The sequence below is a fragment of the Aphelocoma coerulescens genome, chromosome 8, assembly GCF_041296385.1.
Source record: "Aphelocoma coerulescens isolate FSJ_1873_10779 chromosome 8, UR_Acoe_1.0, whole genome shotgun sequence".
Classification (NCBI taxonomy): domain Eukaryota; kingdom Metazoa; phylum Chordata; class Aves; order Passeriformes; family Corvidae; genus Aphelocoma; species Aphelocoma coerulescens.
Genome location: NC_091022.1, coordinates 26924957 through 26940181, shown reverse-complemented (window position 1 = coordinate 26940181; position 15225 = coordinate 26924957). Strand labels below are relative to the sequence as shown.

The following is a 15225-nucleotide window of genomic DNA, read 5'->3' as shown; positions in this document are numbered from 1 at the left end:
ACAGGGGAAAATGAAGAGCAGTGGGATGCTACAAAGCTCTCTCTAACCTTGCTGCTAAGCCTAACAAATATGTACCTCATATGTGAACTCAACAACGGTGGTTAAAAATCACCTGAGAGAGAAATAGAGTTAATCTTTTGGGTCTGTTTTTTCTCCTTTCCAGATTTTTTTAAAATTGTTTCTCATTCCCTTGTCAAATTCCCTCCCGTGCTGTTCCACATTTGTTATCTGCCTGCTGCTGTGCTAGGATTAAAAGTCTGAACTTAGGCAGGGTTTTGACATCTTTGCTCATGTGCCTTCTGACAATAGTCAGGACAAAGTTTAATCAGCTGAGGAGCTGGTATGTAAGTCATCTTCACCTGCTCACATGGTGTCACTTTTACTGCTCCTCAAATATGAAAAATCCTAGCAAGGAAATGATTTTAAACACCTTTCTTGGTGATACAAAGCAGTCTGAAGTAAGTTGTCTTCAAAATACTGTTGAAGAGGGTCTTACTTGCTGTCCAAGTTTTTCCCTCATCCTTATTTAAAACTTCAAAGTTTATTGAAGCTTCTGTAGCATCAGATGTGCTGGAAATGCATTACAATTTTCTGCAACATACAACAGCAATGCTGCAACAGGCTGAGCAGATAATTTTGTCAGAAGTGGGATTTTGAACTTGAGAATGGGATATGTTTGGAAAAGTTTAAAAATAATGTATTTTAATATGAGATGGAATTCCTTAGGATACTTTTATAGTTAATAACTGTTGTTTCAAATAAGACCAAACCTGAATGCAGATGGCCAGGTTTGTACTTCTACTTATGTAAGTTTTTATTCTGATGATCTGGACAGTATGGAATGGTATTTAACTGCGTAAACCCTAATTAAAAAATACTTCCTTTTCTACCTGAAGGTAGTTTGAATTTGTGGCATGGTCCCTCGTGTGATTCCCTGGCAGTCTGAGGAAGCTGGCTGGTGTCTGTGTGTATGAGGTGTAGATGAGATGGAGCTGCTCTGGAGTAGCTGTTTGCACCAGCTCAGCAGTGGGTGAGCACACGGGGCTGGCAACACGCAGGGTGTGTGCAGCTGGGCAGCTTTATGAGCTTGGGCTTGGCCATGTCTGGTGCTTCTGGGAAACATTAGATTTTCTGTGGACGTGCTGTGAGGCTGCCTGGGCTGTGCACAGTTGGCTCAGTGTGTTTGGGAGTGTCCCCTGTGTGTGAGTACCAAAGTGTTACACTGACTGAGCATGGGCCATGCAGTTTATTCCCAGGAATTCCACCTGGGAAATCTATCACACGCATACAGGAGTCTGAGCTTCAGCTCATGTTTGTTTACACTTAGATATGGTTTTTATTTAATGCAGATACCATAATGATAGTATCATTTACCAGGAATATTCACAAAATAGAGAGCATTTTAGGGCATGTTTTGAAGCAAGCTGACAACTCTTTAAAACATTTTATAAAAATTCTGATGTATTTTTGTTCTGTATGCTTGACTCAAAATTTGTTTTCCCTTTTCAGGCAGCTATAAATGGTGTTATACCACAAGAAAATGGCATTCTACAAAGGTAAGCACAGAGAACTGGAGTAGTACATACAGAGAATGATGCTGGGTAACAGTTACTTTTTTTTCCTTCCTGAATCCTAAGAAGATGACATAATTTTCCTTTTAAAGCTGTTTCTGGAGCCACAAATTCTATTCCTGTCAAAGCTGATTTAACATTCAGTTTTTCCCATACTGATCGAGGACTAGCTCAAACATCTATTCAAAATAGTTAACTTTTATTTTGAATTCACTGATGGTTGGGTCATTCTGTGCAGGGTTGTCTCTTTACAAAGACTGGATGTTGGTATGCTTCTGGCTAAGTATTTCTTTTTCCTTATGCATTTTTAAAGGTATTGATATTCCATGCTTCCCTATTTCTGGCCAAAACCATTTGTACCTGTTTTTTTTTGTTTGTTTTTGTTTTTAATTGAATTACAGGCAGCAGAAACTGAGATAGATAAAGTAAGGTTGTTCCCTTCTAAAAGTAGTTTTACTGATTTTCTTTCAGCATCTGAATTAAATTTCGGCTTGCATACTGGTGCTTGGATATCTTGAAGTCACTGAAATTTGATCTTCTAAGTGCTGATGAGGCAATTCAAAACAGCAGAACAGGAATTGACCTACCTGAGAGAGACAGTAAAACAGTGTTTAAAATTTTGTTCAGAAAAATACTCAATGTACTATTTAAAAGAGTTTAATGATGAAAAAAGATATATAATACAGGTAAAAGGGTGCTTGACATCTCTGTCAATACTTATTAAAGCTATCATTCAACAGAGTCAGGTTTTGATTGAGGATAAAACTATTTGCTCAGTCAAGTTACTAAATATATATTTACTGTAAGGTCTGTTTAGTCCATGTGAGATCAAGTCTTGGTTGTGTGGAGTGCTCTCTCTACCTATGTTTACAAGTTGTGACCTCAAAGCATTTGTATCTAAAATACCAGAATGTTTGATTGGGTGAAAGAAGCTGGGGAACAGTTAGTTAGTACCTGTCTTCGATCACAAGGTGGTCCAGTGTCCACTTACATCTTTCTTCCACAGTAATTTATTAATTTTTAGAAATTATTGGGTAATCAAATGTGTTTCAAATGTGTTTTTTTGCTGTTGTTTTGTTTTTGTCTTGTTTTGTTTTCTTCCAATGGAAGTGGTTTAAAGGGAGGCTCAGAAGATTTAGAAACCTGGTTTCCAATGGTTTTCACATGAGGCTTATTTTACTGATGTGAGGCTTTTAATGTTCTATTAGAGGTTGCTAGTCAGGTCTGTAGGATGCCTCTTGTGGTGGAACCAAATAGAATTAATACAACTGGACTTGAGCTAAGTTAATTTATTGAAGAGAAAAACTACATTTTTAGTGTACATTTACATTTAGCAAACTACAGTTGCTTGTTTGGTAGTACAAACCTGAGAGTTGGGATATTCATTGCTTTTGGGTCTACACAGAATTGTTGTAGTATTTAATTCATAGCTGGCCACCAGATTGAAGACAGTAACATATCACTTGGTATTTATATTTTTTTAAATCCTGGAAATAAGACTGTTTCCTGTACTCTTTAGAGCTCTGATGTGGGCCTTTGACTTTTGAGCCATAGGTCTGGGAGTGTGGGTCTTTGTAGCTGGGCATTCATCCTTCTGAGCATGCTGATGTGAGAAGTGAAGGAGCCCCTTGTTTTACAAGCATAACATGTTTTTCTGTTTCAAATGTGAAAGGCACAATGATGGGATTTGCAATAGCTGAGTACTGCTGCACTTCTGTGACATGCATACCATCCACATTTGCACTTTGTAGAGTTCAGGCCTCCTCTAGATGACAGATTTGACTTACTCTATGAAGCTTTTCCACTGAAAAATCTCATGGTATCTTCAAGAACAGAAGGCGTTTTTCAAATAAGTTCTGATAAAGAATGGAAATGAGATAAGTTATGTCCCAGCATTTCTGAAATCCACCATGGGAACCTGTAACTGCCCAGCATCTTAATGCCCCAGGCTTACCTGATGAAGTTTCTTGCCTTCCAAATTTGATTTCTGTACATCATAGGGTTTTGGGGGGTTTTTTTGCCTGGAATAATGTTCCTGAAATTTCATGTTTTGTTACACTTGTTTCTAATCCTAGTTACATGCTTCTTGTGGAGAGGCTCACTGAGGAAGAGGAATGCTTCTGGGTAGTGAGGGTTTTCCAGTTTATTCTGACCTGTAATGCTGTGGGGTATCCTTGGGTCAGGTATGGAGACATCCTTATATGAATCTCCAGGAGCCTTGCAGGATTTTGAACTTGAAGGCAAGCTAGAATTCAGCATTGCATTACTGTTGTACTTCTAGGTGTTGTTTTTTTTTTAACAGGTGCTTCATTATCTTAATTTATTTACCTTAAATATATATCTCTTTTCATATCTGACTTGTTTTTCACTAATTTGGTGGGGGAAAATACCAATCTGCATGCAGAATTTTGTGCTGTATTTCTTATTCTCATTTCCACTGGATACTAGCCCAGTGATGTAGAAAGCTGGTCGTTGCCATGGTGCCAATTTTTATATGGTCACAACACTCCTGGAACAGGAAATAATCCTTCTCCTCAAGATAATTCTGGTATTAATTACATAGTGGATTTTAAATGCTTGTTTGTCATCATTGCTGATCTCCTATAGCACTCCTGAGCCCTGAAATGTTAAAATTGCTGATAAAGAAGGTTTTTTTTTCATTTTTAATAAGCACTATTTTCAGATATGACAGCAGCAATTCAAGAGGTGTGTGCTGGACTGTAGTGAGTGAATAATGCTGTCATTTTGCTTTCCTAACTTCTGGTTAGATGTACCAAGCTGTTCTGTTTAAACCATCTTTTCTGCCTATCTTTCAGTGAGTATGGTGTAGAGACTTTGCATGGACCAGCTTATGGCCCCACCAGTCACTCTGCTGCAGCTTCTTCAGCTCCTTCCTCCTCCTCAGCATTTCGCCATGTAGTGCCATCTAGACAAATAGTGGAAAGACAGCCTCGAATGCTTGACTTCAGGGTTGAGTACAGAGACAGAAATGTGGATGTAGTACTTGAAGACAGCTCCACAGTTGGTAAGGATTTGTAAAAATGAAATTAAAACTGCTATCATGAAACTAACAAAAAAAAAAAAAAACAAACTAAAAAGGTTCAACCCCAAAAATCTAAGTCCTGAAGCAAAGCAGAGCAAAACCCCTCAAAAAAAAAAAAGATCCCCCCGAAAAAGCAGCCTCCACAGCTACTAACTGTTTTCAAATCTCTTTGCAGCTTTAAAAAAGCAAAATTTCACTAATCCATTGTAAAGGTTAGTGATCTATCAAATATTTATTTTGAAATCTAGTTTTCTTATGAACTTGCTTCAGAAACAAAATGGAGATTAATGATTAAGTTGAGGCATGAAAATGTAATTTGGGGTAGGATTAGTGTAGATGCAACCTATTAATGAGTGGATGATCTTGGCATTTCCTCTTTGAATCTGTATGGCATCTCTTTCTGCTCAGGATTAGTGGCAAGATTAGAGGAATTCTTCCTGGTGTGAAGAACATAATTGAATTCTTCTTAGTTCAATTTTTATTTGACTCTTTCATTCAAATTAAGATGAATTTTGTAGTTTTATTGTCTTTATCCTAAAATTGATTGCATTTTGTAGCAGTATGTTAGAAGTGTGCTATTGCTAGTGTTGCAGAGCATGTTATTTTTTACATTCCCCAAGCTGGGAGTTAATTTACTTCTGCTAAGGAAGAAAAGTATTTTTATTTTTAGTGACGAGCTTATACAGATCCAAATAAGGAGCTCCATGAAGAAATAGTTGATGAAAGCAATTTTCCGTGCTGCAGCCTTTTGTCTGGGATGAAATTTGGAAATTGAAACTTTTGATCCTTACTTGTCTTTTCAGCAATGGATTTGGTGTTGGCTGCCGCCACCTAGCGGTGATCAGTTTGAATTATTGATGGGTGTTCCATGTTTCCTTTGCACTAAGTTACATCCATGGAAATTAGATATAAAAATCTGATCAGATCAGAATTTTGCAGCTGTACTGCTCTGATTTTTCTTTTCTTATTAACTTCTTAATGACTTTTACCTGAAATCTGTAGGGCAGAAGGCAGTTAATGTAGAACTTCTGTCTGTGTCTTGGGATATAAAGATCGAGGGCAGCCTTGTGTTTAAAGTCCTGAGAAGTGAGCAAGGCAAATTTTAGAACTTCAGCTGTGGACTTGAGGAAATTATATTTTTTGCTTTTTTGGGGATCTGCTTGGCAGGATCTCATGAGAGGCTGCCCAGGAGGGCCCAGGGGCCCAAGAGTGCAGGTTGATCTTCAAGGACAGCCTCTTCAAAGCACAGGAACAGTTCCTTCCACCGTGCAAGAGGAGCAAGCATGGCAGAAGGCCAGCACAAAGGAAAAAAGCATTTCTGACTGAGCTAAATTGAGAAAGAAAGTACCTGGAGGTGGAAAGTAGTGATGAGCTACCCAGCAGGAGCACAAAGATGTGCAGGTTTGGAGTTAGGAAGACCAAAGCTCAGGAGAAGGTGAAACCACTGAGGGATTAGAAGGATTTTTTTAAGTACATCAGTGTGAAAAGAAAGGCTAAGGAAAATGGGAAGCTGTGCTCAGTGGTGATTGTTGAACTTGGTCTATGGGAAAATTATGGAGAAACTCCTTTTGGAAGCACTCTCTGAGCACAGGAGAGAAAGGAAGGTGATTTGGAGCAGCCAGCATGGATTTACTAAAGGCAAATTGTGCCTAATCAGTCAGCATTATTTGCTTTTTACAATTTGATGACTGGCCACATGAACAAGGGGAGAGAATGTCACTGTGGCTTTAGTAAGGCCTTTGGCGTACTCTGCTATTGTATTTTTCTAGTCGAAATGTTAAGATAAAAACTGGATAAAAAACTGATCAAAATAAATCTTAATCTGATCAGAGAAAGTGGCTGATATTCTGGAGGGCAAGGCTGCTGTTTAGCAGGTCCTGGACAGCCTGGAGTAATGGGATGACAGGAGCCTCCTGAACTTCTAAGAAAATAAAGTTGAAGTCCTGCATCTGCCACAGGATAACTCCATGCTATCCCCACCTGATACCTAGCTGAAGGCTGATGGGCTAGAAAACAATTTAATGAAAGGGACCTGGGGTGCCTCAGCAGTGAACTCTTGCAGTGAAGAAGGCCTGCCATGTCCCAGGCTTTGTTGGTGAGAGCATAGCCAGTGGGTCCCAGGAAAGAATTATTTCCCTCTATTCAGCACTTGCCAGACTGCATCTGGAGCAATGTGTTGGGTTTTGAGGTCCCCACTACAAGAAAGATGTTGACATTCAGCTGCAAGTCTGGTCAGGTGTCTGGAGCTCTGGGCTAACAGGAGGAGAGGCACAGGGAAGAGAATTTGTTCAGCTTGGGGAGGAAAGGGGAAAGGTACAGACCTGACCTCTGTCTACAGCTGCCTGCTGGAGGACACAGAGAAGATAGAACCAGACTTGTCCTGGAGGTGCACAAGATTGGGAAGCAATAGACACAGCATCCAAAATTCACATTAGATAAAAGGAGTTTGTTGTTGTTGTTGTTGTTGTTGTGAGGGTGGTGAAGTACTGAAATAGGTTGGCCAGAAAAGTTGTCAAACTTTCATCCTGATGTGTTCAAGAGTCAGCTGGATAAATCCTTGACTAGACTGGTTTAATTAGACCTTTGAGTTGGGTTTGGCCACATGAGCTCCAGAGGCGCCTTCCAGCCTGAATTATTTTATGACTGTAATAATTACAGGGGCAGAAGAGCATCAAAATGTACAAAACATTGAAAAATGCAGAGCAGTCAATTGTATGAACATTCCAGTTCCTCAGTTCAGGACTAATGATAATGAAATTTGGTATCAAAAATATTCACCCTCTGTTGCTGGCAAAGTCTGGTGCTCCAGATAGCACACAGCTGCAAATGTGTGTGTCTAGTATATATGGATTATAGAATCACCAAAATATGTGTCCAAATCATCAAATCCTCATGTGATTCTTCAATCATTCATGCTTTGTGATTTATTTTTTTAAGCTTCATCTGTCCTTTACTGTTTGAAGGGTATGTTACAAGGGTAAATAAACTAAAAATGCTTCTCCTAGTAAATTTTTCCTTGCTCTTGTTTTTTAATTACAGCTCCTTGCTGTTTGAAATAAAGCAGTAAATATAAATTTTATGTATTTCTTTTGTTTTTCCCTTTAGGAGATATCAAACATATTCTAGAAAATGAACTTCAGATTCCTGCATCTAAAATGCTGTTAAAAGGGTGGAAGACTGGAGATGTAGATGATAGTGTAAGTTTTCAACTGTGTTTTCAGTTAACTGAACTCAGTTTCAAACTGAGCATCTGTGGGTGGGGATTACAATGCAAGAATTGTGAGTTTCAAACAGTGTCAGATGTCTTGGATGGCACACAAAGAACTCTTAATCTAAACCACTGCAAAATATAATCAGGACAAATAAGTTTATGTTGGGTTTATATATAATGTGGCCCCCTACAAAAATGATGTTCTGAAGTAACAGGAAGTGTATCTTAAAAGAAAATATTTGGTGATATTGTAAATACGTACCAATAATTAAAAAAAATAAGATATTGTGTTAGGATTGGTGAATGTTTTATATTTATAATGATTTTTCTCCCCTCAGACTGTTTTAAAAAGTCTACACTTGCCAAAAAATAATAGTCTTTATGTTCTAACACCTGACCTGCCTCCTCCTTCTTCAAGTCATTCTGGGTAAGTCTTTTGTCCATAAATTCTATTTGTATGGTTTGGGTTTTTTTGTGATTTTTATGAAGCCACATGTGTATTTGCAGGATTTTACTGCAGTCAGTAAATACAAAGTGTTTTCACTGCACTAGTGACTGTTGGGATGAACTAACTCAGCATCTTGTTGAAAAGAAGCTTGTTGGAGTTTTTAAAACTTTGGTGGGGTACATGAACCTCTTAGGTACATATGGAATTTTACATGTCCCAGCTGTGATGACTTTAATTTAACAGAAGGTTATTCTCTGTGGAAATAAGAGCTGGCCTTGCATAAGTTGCTGCATTATTTTGGTCCATTTAATGTATTGTGTAAATCATTCCCAGCAGGTCAGAATTTTCTTTCTGAAATGTTTGTTACATTATTTTATCTTGTACTTTTAAAATATATGTAGATAGCCTGAACAATTAATTTCCTTTAGTTGAGCAGGATATCTTTTATTACTGATTTGAGCACTCAAGAAGTAAGCAGTGAGTGTTCATGTGTCACAGAATCATCAAAACTTGAAGAGACCTTCAAGATTATCTAGTTCAACCCACCATAATCACCCCTGAAATATATCCCCAAGTGCCACATCCAGATGTCTCTTGAACACTTCCAGACTCCACCACATCCCTGGGCAACTTAATCCAATGCTTAACCACTCTTTCAGGGAAAAGTGTTTTTCTAACACCTAATCTGAACTTGCTGTGGTAGAATTTAAGGCCATTTCCTCTCATCCTTCCACTTGGGACATGGCAGTGGAGACTGACCCCCAGCTGGCTCCAACCTCCTTTCTGGGAGTTTTGAGAGTGAGAAGGTCTCCCCTGAGCTAAAGGGTTTCTCCAGGCTAAACACCTCCAGCTCCCTCAACTGCTGCTCCCAGGATTTTCCCTCCAGATCCTTTCCCCAGCCCCGTTGCCCTTCTCTGGACACGCTCCAGCCCCTCAGTGTCCTTCCAGAGCTGAGGGGCCCAACACTGGACACAGCACTAGAGGTGTGGCCTCACCAGTGCCGAGTACAGGGGGACAATCACTGCCCTGCTCCTGCTGCCACACTATTCCTGATACAATCCAGGTGCCACTGGCCTTCCTGGCCACCTGGGCACAGCTGGCTCCTGTTCAGCCGCTGTCCACCAGCCCGCCAGGTCTCTTTCTGTTGTCAGGGGATATTGCAAAGGTTTGACAAGGAAGTGATGTTTTATGGGAAATGCTCTTATGAAGTAATTAGCAATTACTTCGGTTTGTTTTGTTCCTTGCCCTTCCCTTTCCCGAAGGCAGCCCTGTATGTGCTCTTTCCCAGGAAAATGGGAATTTTACTCGGTAGCCACTAGAGGGTGCGCAGGAATTGAGCCTGGGAAGGGAGCTGCTCTGGACCAGCCAGCACAGGGAGGGAGGGATGCGTTTGGAATTGGACAAAATCATGGATTTCAGGTTGTCTGAAGAGGGAGTTGGCTTCCTGCCCTTCTGGGTGATAGAATATTCTACGAGTGCAGCTGTATTACTGGTGAGAGGAATTCTTTGAGAGTCAATAGAAATCAATAACTGCCTTCCTAATGACTGAAACTACTTTGTATATTATTAAAAGGTACTTGTGCACATTAACGTGTAGTCTGTGGAGGAAATAAGAATCCTGATACGAATTATGAAAATAATAATGGTAGAGAAAAGGAGCATTAAGAGAGGGAATAGTGGCACTGGAACAGAGGATGGTGTACATGAACTGTATGTGCAAACAGGAGCTGTATTTGTCTGTGAAAACAATAAGCTATTGTAGTTTAGCAGCTATTTGAAGAACAGTGAAAAGACACTACAGCTGCTAATTGTTTCCATTTCCAATTTCAAAATTTTCTAGCCAGGTATTGCTGTATGTTGTAGTTTGAAGGTTATAATTCTGGACAGAAAACTGGAGTCTGAAGAGAGTTGTTTATTGCAACTGCAGTAAAGTATATAACAACAAACTGTTTAAAAACAGTTCTTAGCCTTTTTTATTGGATTAATAGTTTTAAAGAACTCCACTTGATAGAAAAATCAAAGTAGTGTTACCTTTTATAGTTTATATTTGTTTCATAGTGGAGATTAGTTCTGGATATTTTTAAGATAAAAGTTGGTAGCTTTGGGACAGCAAACGATGACTAATTAGGGGCTATTTAAACACGGATAATTTGAAGGCTAGATCATCTCCCTGAAGTCATAAATTCTAGATGAAAGGGGAGGCTTGCCTCCAATTAAAGCATCAATGCAGATCAAAACACATCTAATTGAAGCAATGTACCAAACCCAGTTACACTGTTTACTGCCTACTGTTAGGTCAGTTATTATTCAGATTAGTTTGTTACCCACAATTTTTGAAAGCATCATGCTCACTTCTATTATTAATGGATGTTAAGGAACTTTGCCTCTTGCTCTGTGAGTTCATCTGTTGTTTTTTTTCAAATGCCTTCTGTTTTGAACTAGAGATAAATAGTTGAGATTTGAATATCTCCAGAAAGTGATATTTGAAAAGCCTGAGATTCCAGTATGTGATATTTTATCTATATGCCCTTCTTAAAAGGAACAGTCTGGCCTCAGCTCTATAAGCTCCAATTTGTACCTGTTCTTTATAGTGAGGCAGAAGAGCATCTTTTCCAACATATTGGTAGGAAGGCCTTGAAGTTTATTGTGACAGACTGAATGGGCTTAACCCAGAACTGACTTAAAATCAGCATCTAAATGTAATGGCAAAGTGATCCTGCAGTTTAAACAAACAAAAATCTCCTAGGGTATCTTTGTTCATCAGTGGCCTACCTAAAGCTCTTATAGGTAATAGAAACCCAGTGAATTATTACCACATACTAGTAAATTGAGGTGTAAAGATGAAATTTAAATGCCAAATACCACCTGTATGGTTCCACCCTGCTTCCACAATTTCAGCTGGCAAAGCCATACTTATCCATGCATGATATCCAGAACAATAACCATGTGTTCTGTGAGCTGTGGATGTAATGAAATCTGATTTCTAGTGAATTCCTGCCTCATCCCAGCAGCTGCAGTAAATTAGCCTTTTCCTTCCCTGCTTCCCATCATCTCACCTACCTCTGATGCTGCTTCCAGTTCTTCTTGAGTATTTTGTAGCACCTGCGTAATACTTTTTCCCTTGCGTAGAGAATCAGCCTGCCCTGTGTCTGTTCTCCAGCTGGCAGTCAGGTAGTATCAAAGGAAAGGAGAAATCATGTCATGTGGGTACTTCTGAGATCACTGGCCAGAGGTCACCTGGATGAGTTTAAAATGCTGCACTTTAAATGCAGCCTTTTACTGAGGTGGGTGGTAATTTGGGTCTCCTTCCTCCTCCTGTCTGTTGATTTGTACCTGATCTTTGAGACCTTTCTAGCACTATGAGCCCTCCTTAAAACCAGTGACTATGTTCAAAAGTTACCAGATGGGAGCTAAAGTTACCAGGTGGGTGGAGAAAAACATCATTTCCCTTGGAAAGCAGTCTTAAAAGGAAAGATGCCAAAGAATGTCCATCATTAAACGTCCATGGGGGGAGATCCCTTGCACCAGCTTTGTCAGATTACATTAATCACTTCCTCAGTGTGCAATTCCTTCCCTTTGTTGCCTTGGATGCTTCTTGAAGGCTGACAATACCCAGTTCAGGAAACAGGTTTAGGAGAATGCAAGAGGGAAGCATCAAAAGCGTGGGCACGGGAGTCTGGCCATGGAGCTGGGTCACCTGGATCATCTCTCCTTTCTATCCTGCATGTTCTGGGAGATGCTTTTTATCTTTTTTTTGTTGCTGTTGTCATTTTAATGGATATAATGTATTTTATATTTGTAATGTTTTTGCTAAATAGCTGAAAGTCAAAGATAATTTATTATAGCCAATGAATCATTGGAAAGTTGAAAAGCATTAAAACCCCAGGTGCACACCATGGAGATTATTAGAAATAATGCCATTTTGCTAAGTGATTGTTACTTGCTTAACAAGTATAATCATCTGTGTAGATAAGAAAAAACCCCACAGTCCCCATTTTTCAAGCAATAGGCCCATATATTGCTGAATGCCTCTGCTTTAGATCATTGCAGAGCAGTGGTGGTGGTGATGTGGTGTCTTGTTGTACGTTATCAACTGTAGCAGTGTTAATTAAGAACGATGTAACCTGCAACTCCAATTATTAGTCCTGTCTGTTTAGCTGGACAGGAGCAGTGCCTTGCTTTAGTTACTTTGAAAGCTTCCATAAGAATGGGAAGATTAATGTTTTATTTTCACATCTGTTCATGAGACAGTTTAAAAATCCTGAAGTTTAAAATGCAATAGAATGTAAACAAAAGGGCTTCTGCTCATTTACATGTTAGCCAGATTTGCTAACTGATTGCTGTTTGAACCTAATCTACCACCTCCTGCTGCATTAGCTACAACAAACATTACATTTACATACTGATTTCTTATTTTGTTTTAATGTAAATAATCTGTAATTACAGTAAATTTGGACTTCTGTTGACATGAGCTTGTATAAATCTGTAAGTTTAAAATGGAAATGTTAATTACCTTGTGTCATACCTGTTTATATAAAAATCAGAGATTTTGGGGGAAATTTCTGTGTTACTGAGAAAGATATTGCCTAGTGGGAAATACTGAGTGTATTTCATAAAAAGTGGAATGAAAAGGAGCATTTACATATCATTGATTAAGGATTTACTTTTGGTATCAAATTCTAAAATATTACTAAAATTTCAAAGAAAAATGCTATTAAAAAGTAAAGTATGGTATAAAAAAATCAAAGCATTAATGCAATCACTTAACAGCAGAAAGAATCAATTGTTTTATATGTCCAGGTCTCTTGCTAGAACTGGTCAGAGCAATCACTGTGCTCTGGTCTATTTTGTTTTGTCTGTTCTTGGACTCCTTTTTTGGGTGTAGGCAAATGGAGGATTGGTGCCCAAAAATACAGGTTCCCTTGCCTCCTGTGCAGCATAACGAGTGCAGAATCATTCAGCTGAGGTAAAAAAGTTGTAATGGCAGTATATCAGCTATCAGCAAATGCTTTTGAAAGCTGGGGTTTGCAGTAGGGGAAGAATGGTTCTAATAAGAGTGGCCTACTTTAGTCCTCTTTCTAGAATTTAGTTTTGTTTTCCCACTAATTAATCCTCAGATTAATTGGATTCTCTTAACACTGGTGGCAACAAAGAAAAAGAAGGAAAAAAAAGGAAATATGTCTTGACTTTAATGGGACATAGTTTGACCTGGATTTTTTTTCCCTTTTAATGCAGCTATTTTATTTGGAAGATTGTAGCCATAATAAAATTAAATAGCTGCAAACACTGAAGCCAAAATTTGAGAGATGTGCATGGTAATCGAAGTCAGTCTTTTCAATATACTTAAGTGGACCTAAAAAGAAATAAAAGTAAGCTTCAGCTTACTGTCAGTGAGAAGTTTCCTTTAAATACATTTATCTTGTAAAATTTTTCATTGCCTTAATGGCTGAAATACAATTTTTGGGTGAGATATATTTTGGTACAGGTAATCTGGGGTAATCTGCATCCCCCTTTGCTGAAGGAAGTGATAATGGGAGGGACAGACATCTTTGACTGTGTGTTCACATCACGCCCATCCCACACAGGAGGGTGGGTACCAATGCTGGCATCAGTGACCCATCAGTTGTGCCATCAATTCCTCCTCCCTTTGACTTTCTAGTGGGCACTGTCCACGTCCTACAGCTGTCAGACCATGTGAGATTTTGATGGAGCAGCTCCAAAGACTGGAGCAGTTGACCAGTGCATTCCTGTGTAAGCAGAAGTAATGTTCCTCATTATGTTATTTTTCTGAAGAAAAAGTGAACAATTAACCATGCACTATATTTGCTAACACTTTCAAACCCAGTTTTTCCTCAGTTTTTTTCAGGGTATTTTTTTTTAGCCACCTTAATTTTCAGCCTCTTTTTTCACTCTGTTTGTCGATGAATATGTGCTGAGAATTTGCTTGTTAACAACGTTCAGCTTGTGTTGCTTAGAAATCCCAAAAGTAGAGGTGTCAAAATTGTTAGTTACTTCAAAAATTAAAGCTTTTAATTTTTAGGCACTTAATTTAAATTTGTTTGAAGAGTATTTTTTCCTTTCCAAAATACTTCCTGCTCTGACAAGTGGAAAACTTTTCCTACGAGCAGATGCTTTTTATTAACAAGCTGTATTTTGAGTTGTACTGAAGTGTGGATATCATGCATAACTGGAGATACTGAGGGTTTGATCAGCCTGGCCTGTTTCCTTCTATGTTTACATCAATTACAGAATGAAAACATGAGTCATGTTATCAGTTAGCATCTACAGATTTTCAGATAGAGTCAAAATTAGCTATAACAGAGCCTTGTGTGAGTCTGTATGGAATCCAGAGCCATTCACATATGCTGTAATTAATGTTTTCAGAGCAATTAAATATGTCATTTGCCTCCAGTATTTGCTGAAAACAAATAAAAAATCAGAATCTGAAAAAGCACAGCAGGATATTTTAGTTGCTACTGAACATTTGCCAGTAGAAAATATGGTTGTGGTGATGCGAAACTTATTAACAATCAAATTAGAATTACCTTTGAAAATAGGCATACAACTTTTCAGAACTCCTCTTTTTATTTTTTTTCCCCTCTTTTGAAGGACTGTTAAGTATTAAAAAAAAATTTAGGCCTTCTGTAGAAAATTCTGTGGAAGTGCAGAAAACTGCATGTTCACCATAGATGACTCTGGTTACATTTGTCGTGTCTCTCATGCACATGGTCATACTTAACATTGACAATGAGTTGTATTTATTTTCCATATTGCAAAACCATAAAAGACAAGAAATAGTGCTTTATGATTGTGTTTCGTAGTATGTGCTTACTGAGATGTCACAGGAACCAAATTAAGTTGCTGAGCAAAGATATTTTTGTAAGGTAAATTTCCCAGAGATGTTCAACCAAATGGTACATCTCTTGCTAAAAGCATCCAGTGAGTATTTTAC

The 15225-nt window shown here is 38.5% G+C and overlaps 1 protein-coding gene across 3 annotated transcripts in view; it reads left to right on the top strand.

Annotated features, from left to right (window-relative positions):
• Positions 1 to 15225, top strand: part of FAF1 (Fas associated factor 1) — a 155049-nt gene that overhangs the window by 35586 nt on the left and 104238 nt on the right. For all 3 annotated transcript variants that reach the window (XM_069023381.1, XM_069023382.1, XM_069023380.1), the window contains 4 exons: positions 1510 to 1556; positions 4388 to 4596; positions 7720 to 7811; positions 8164 to 8252. In XM_069023381.1, coding sequence (XP_068879482.1) covers positions 1510 to 1556; positions 4388 to 4596; positions 7720 to 7811; positions 8164 to 8252 — 437 coding nt within the window. The remainder of the gene's footprint in view (positions 1 to 1509; positions 1557 to 4387; positions 4597 to 7719; positions 7812 to 8163; positions 8253 to 15225) is intronic.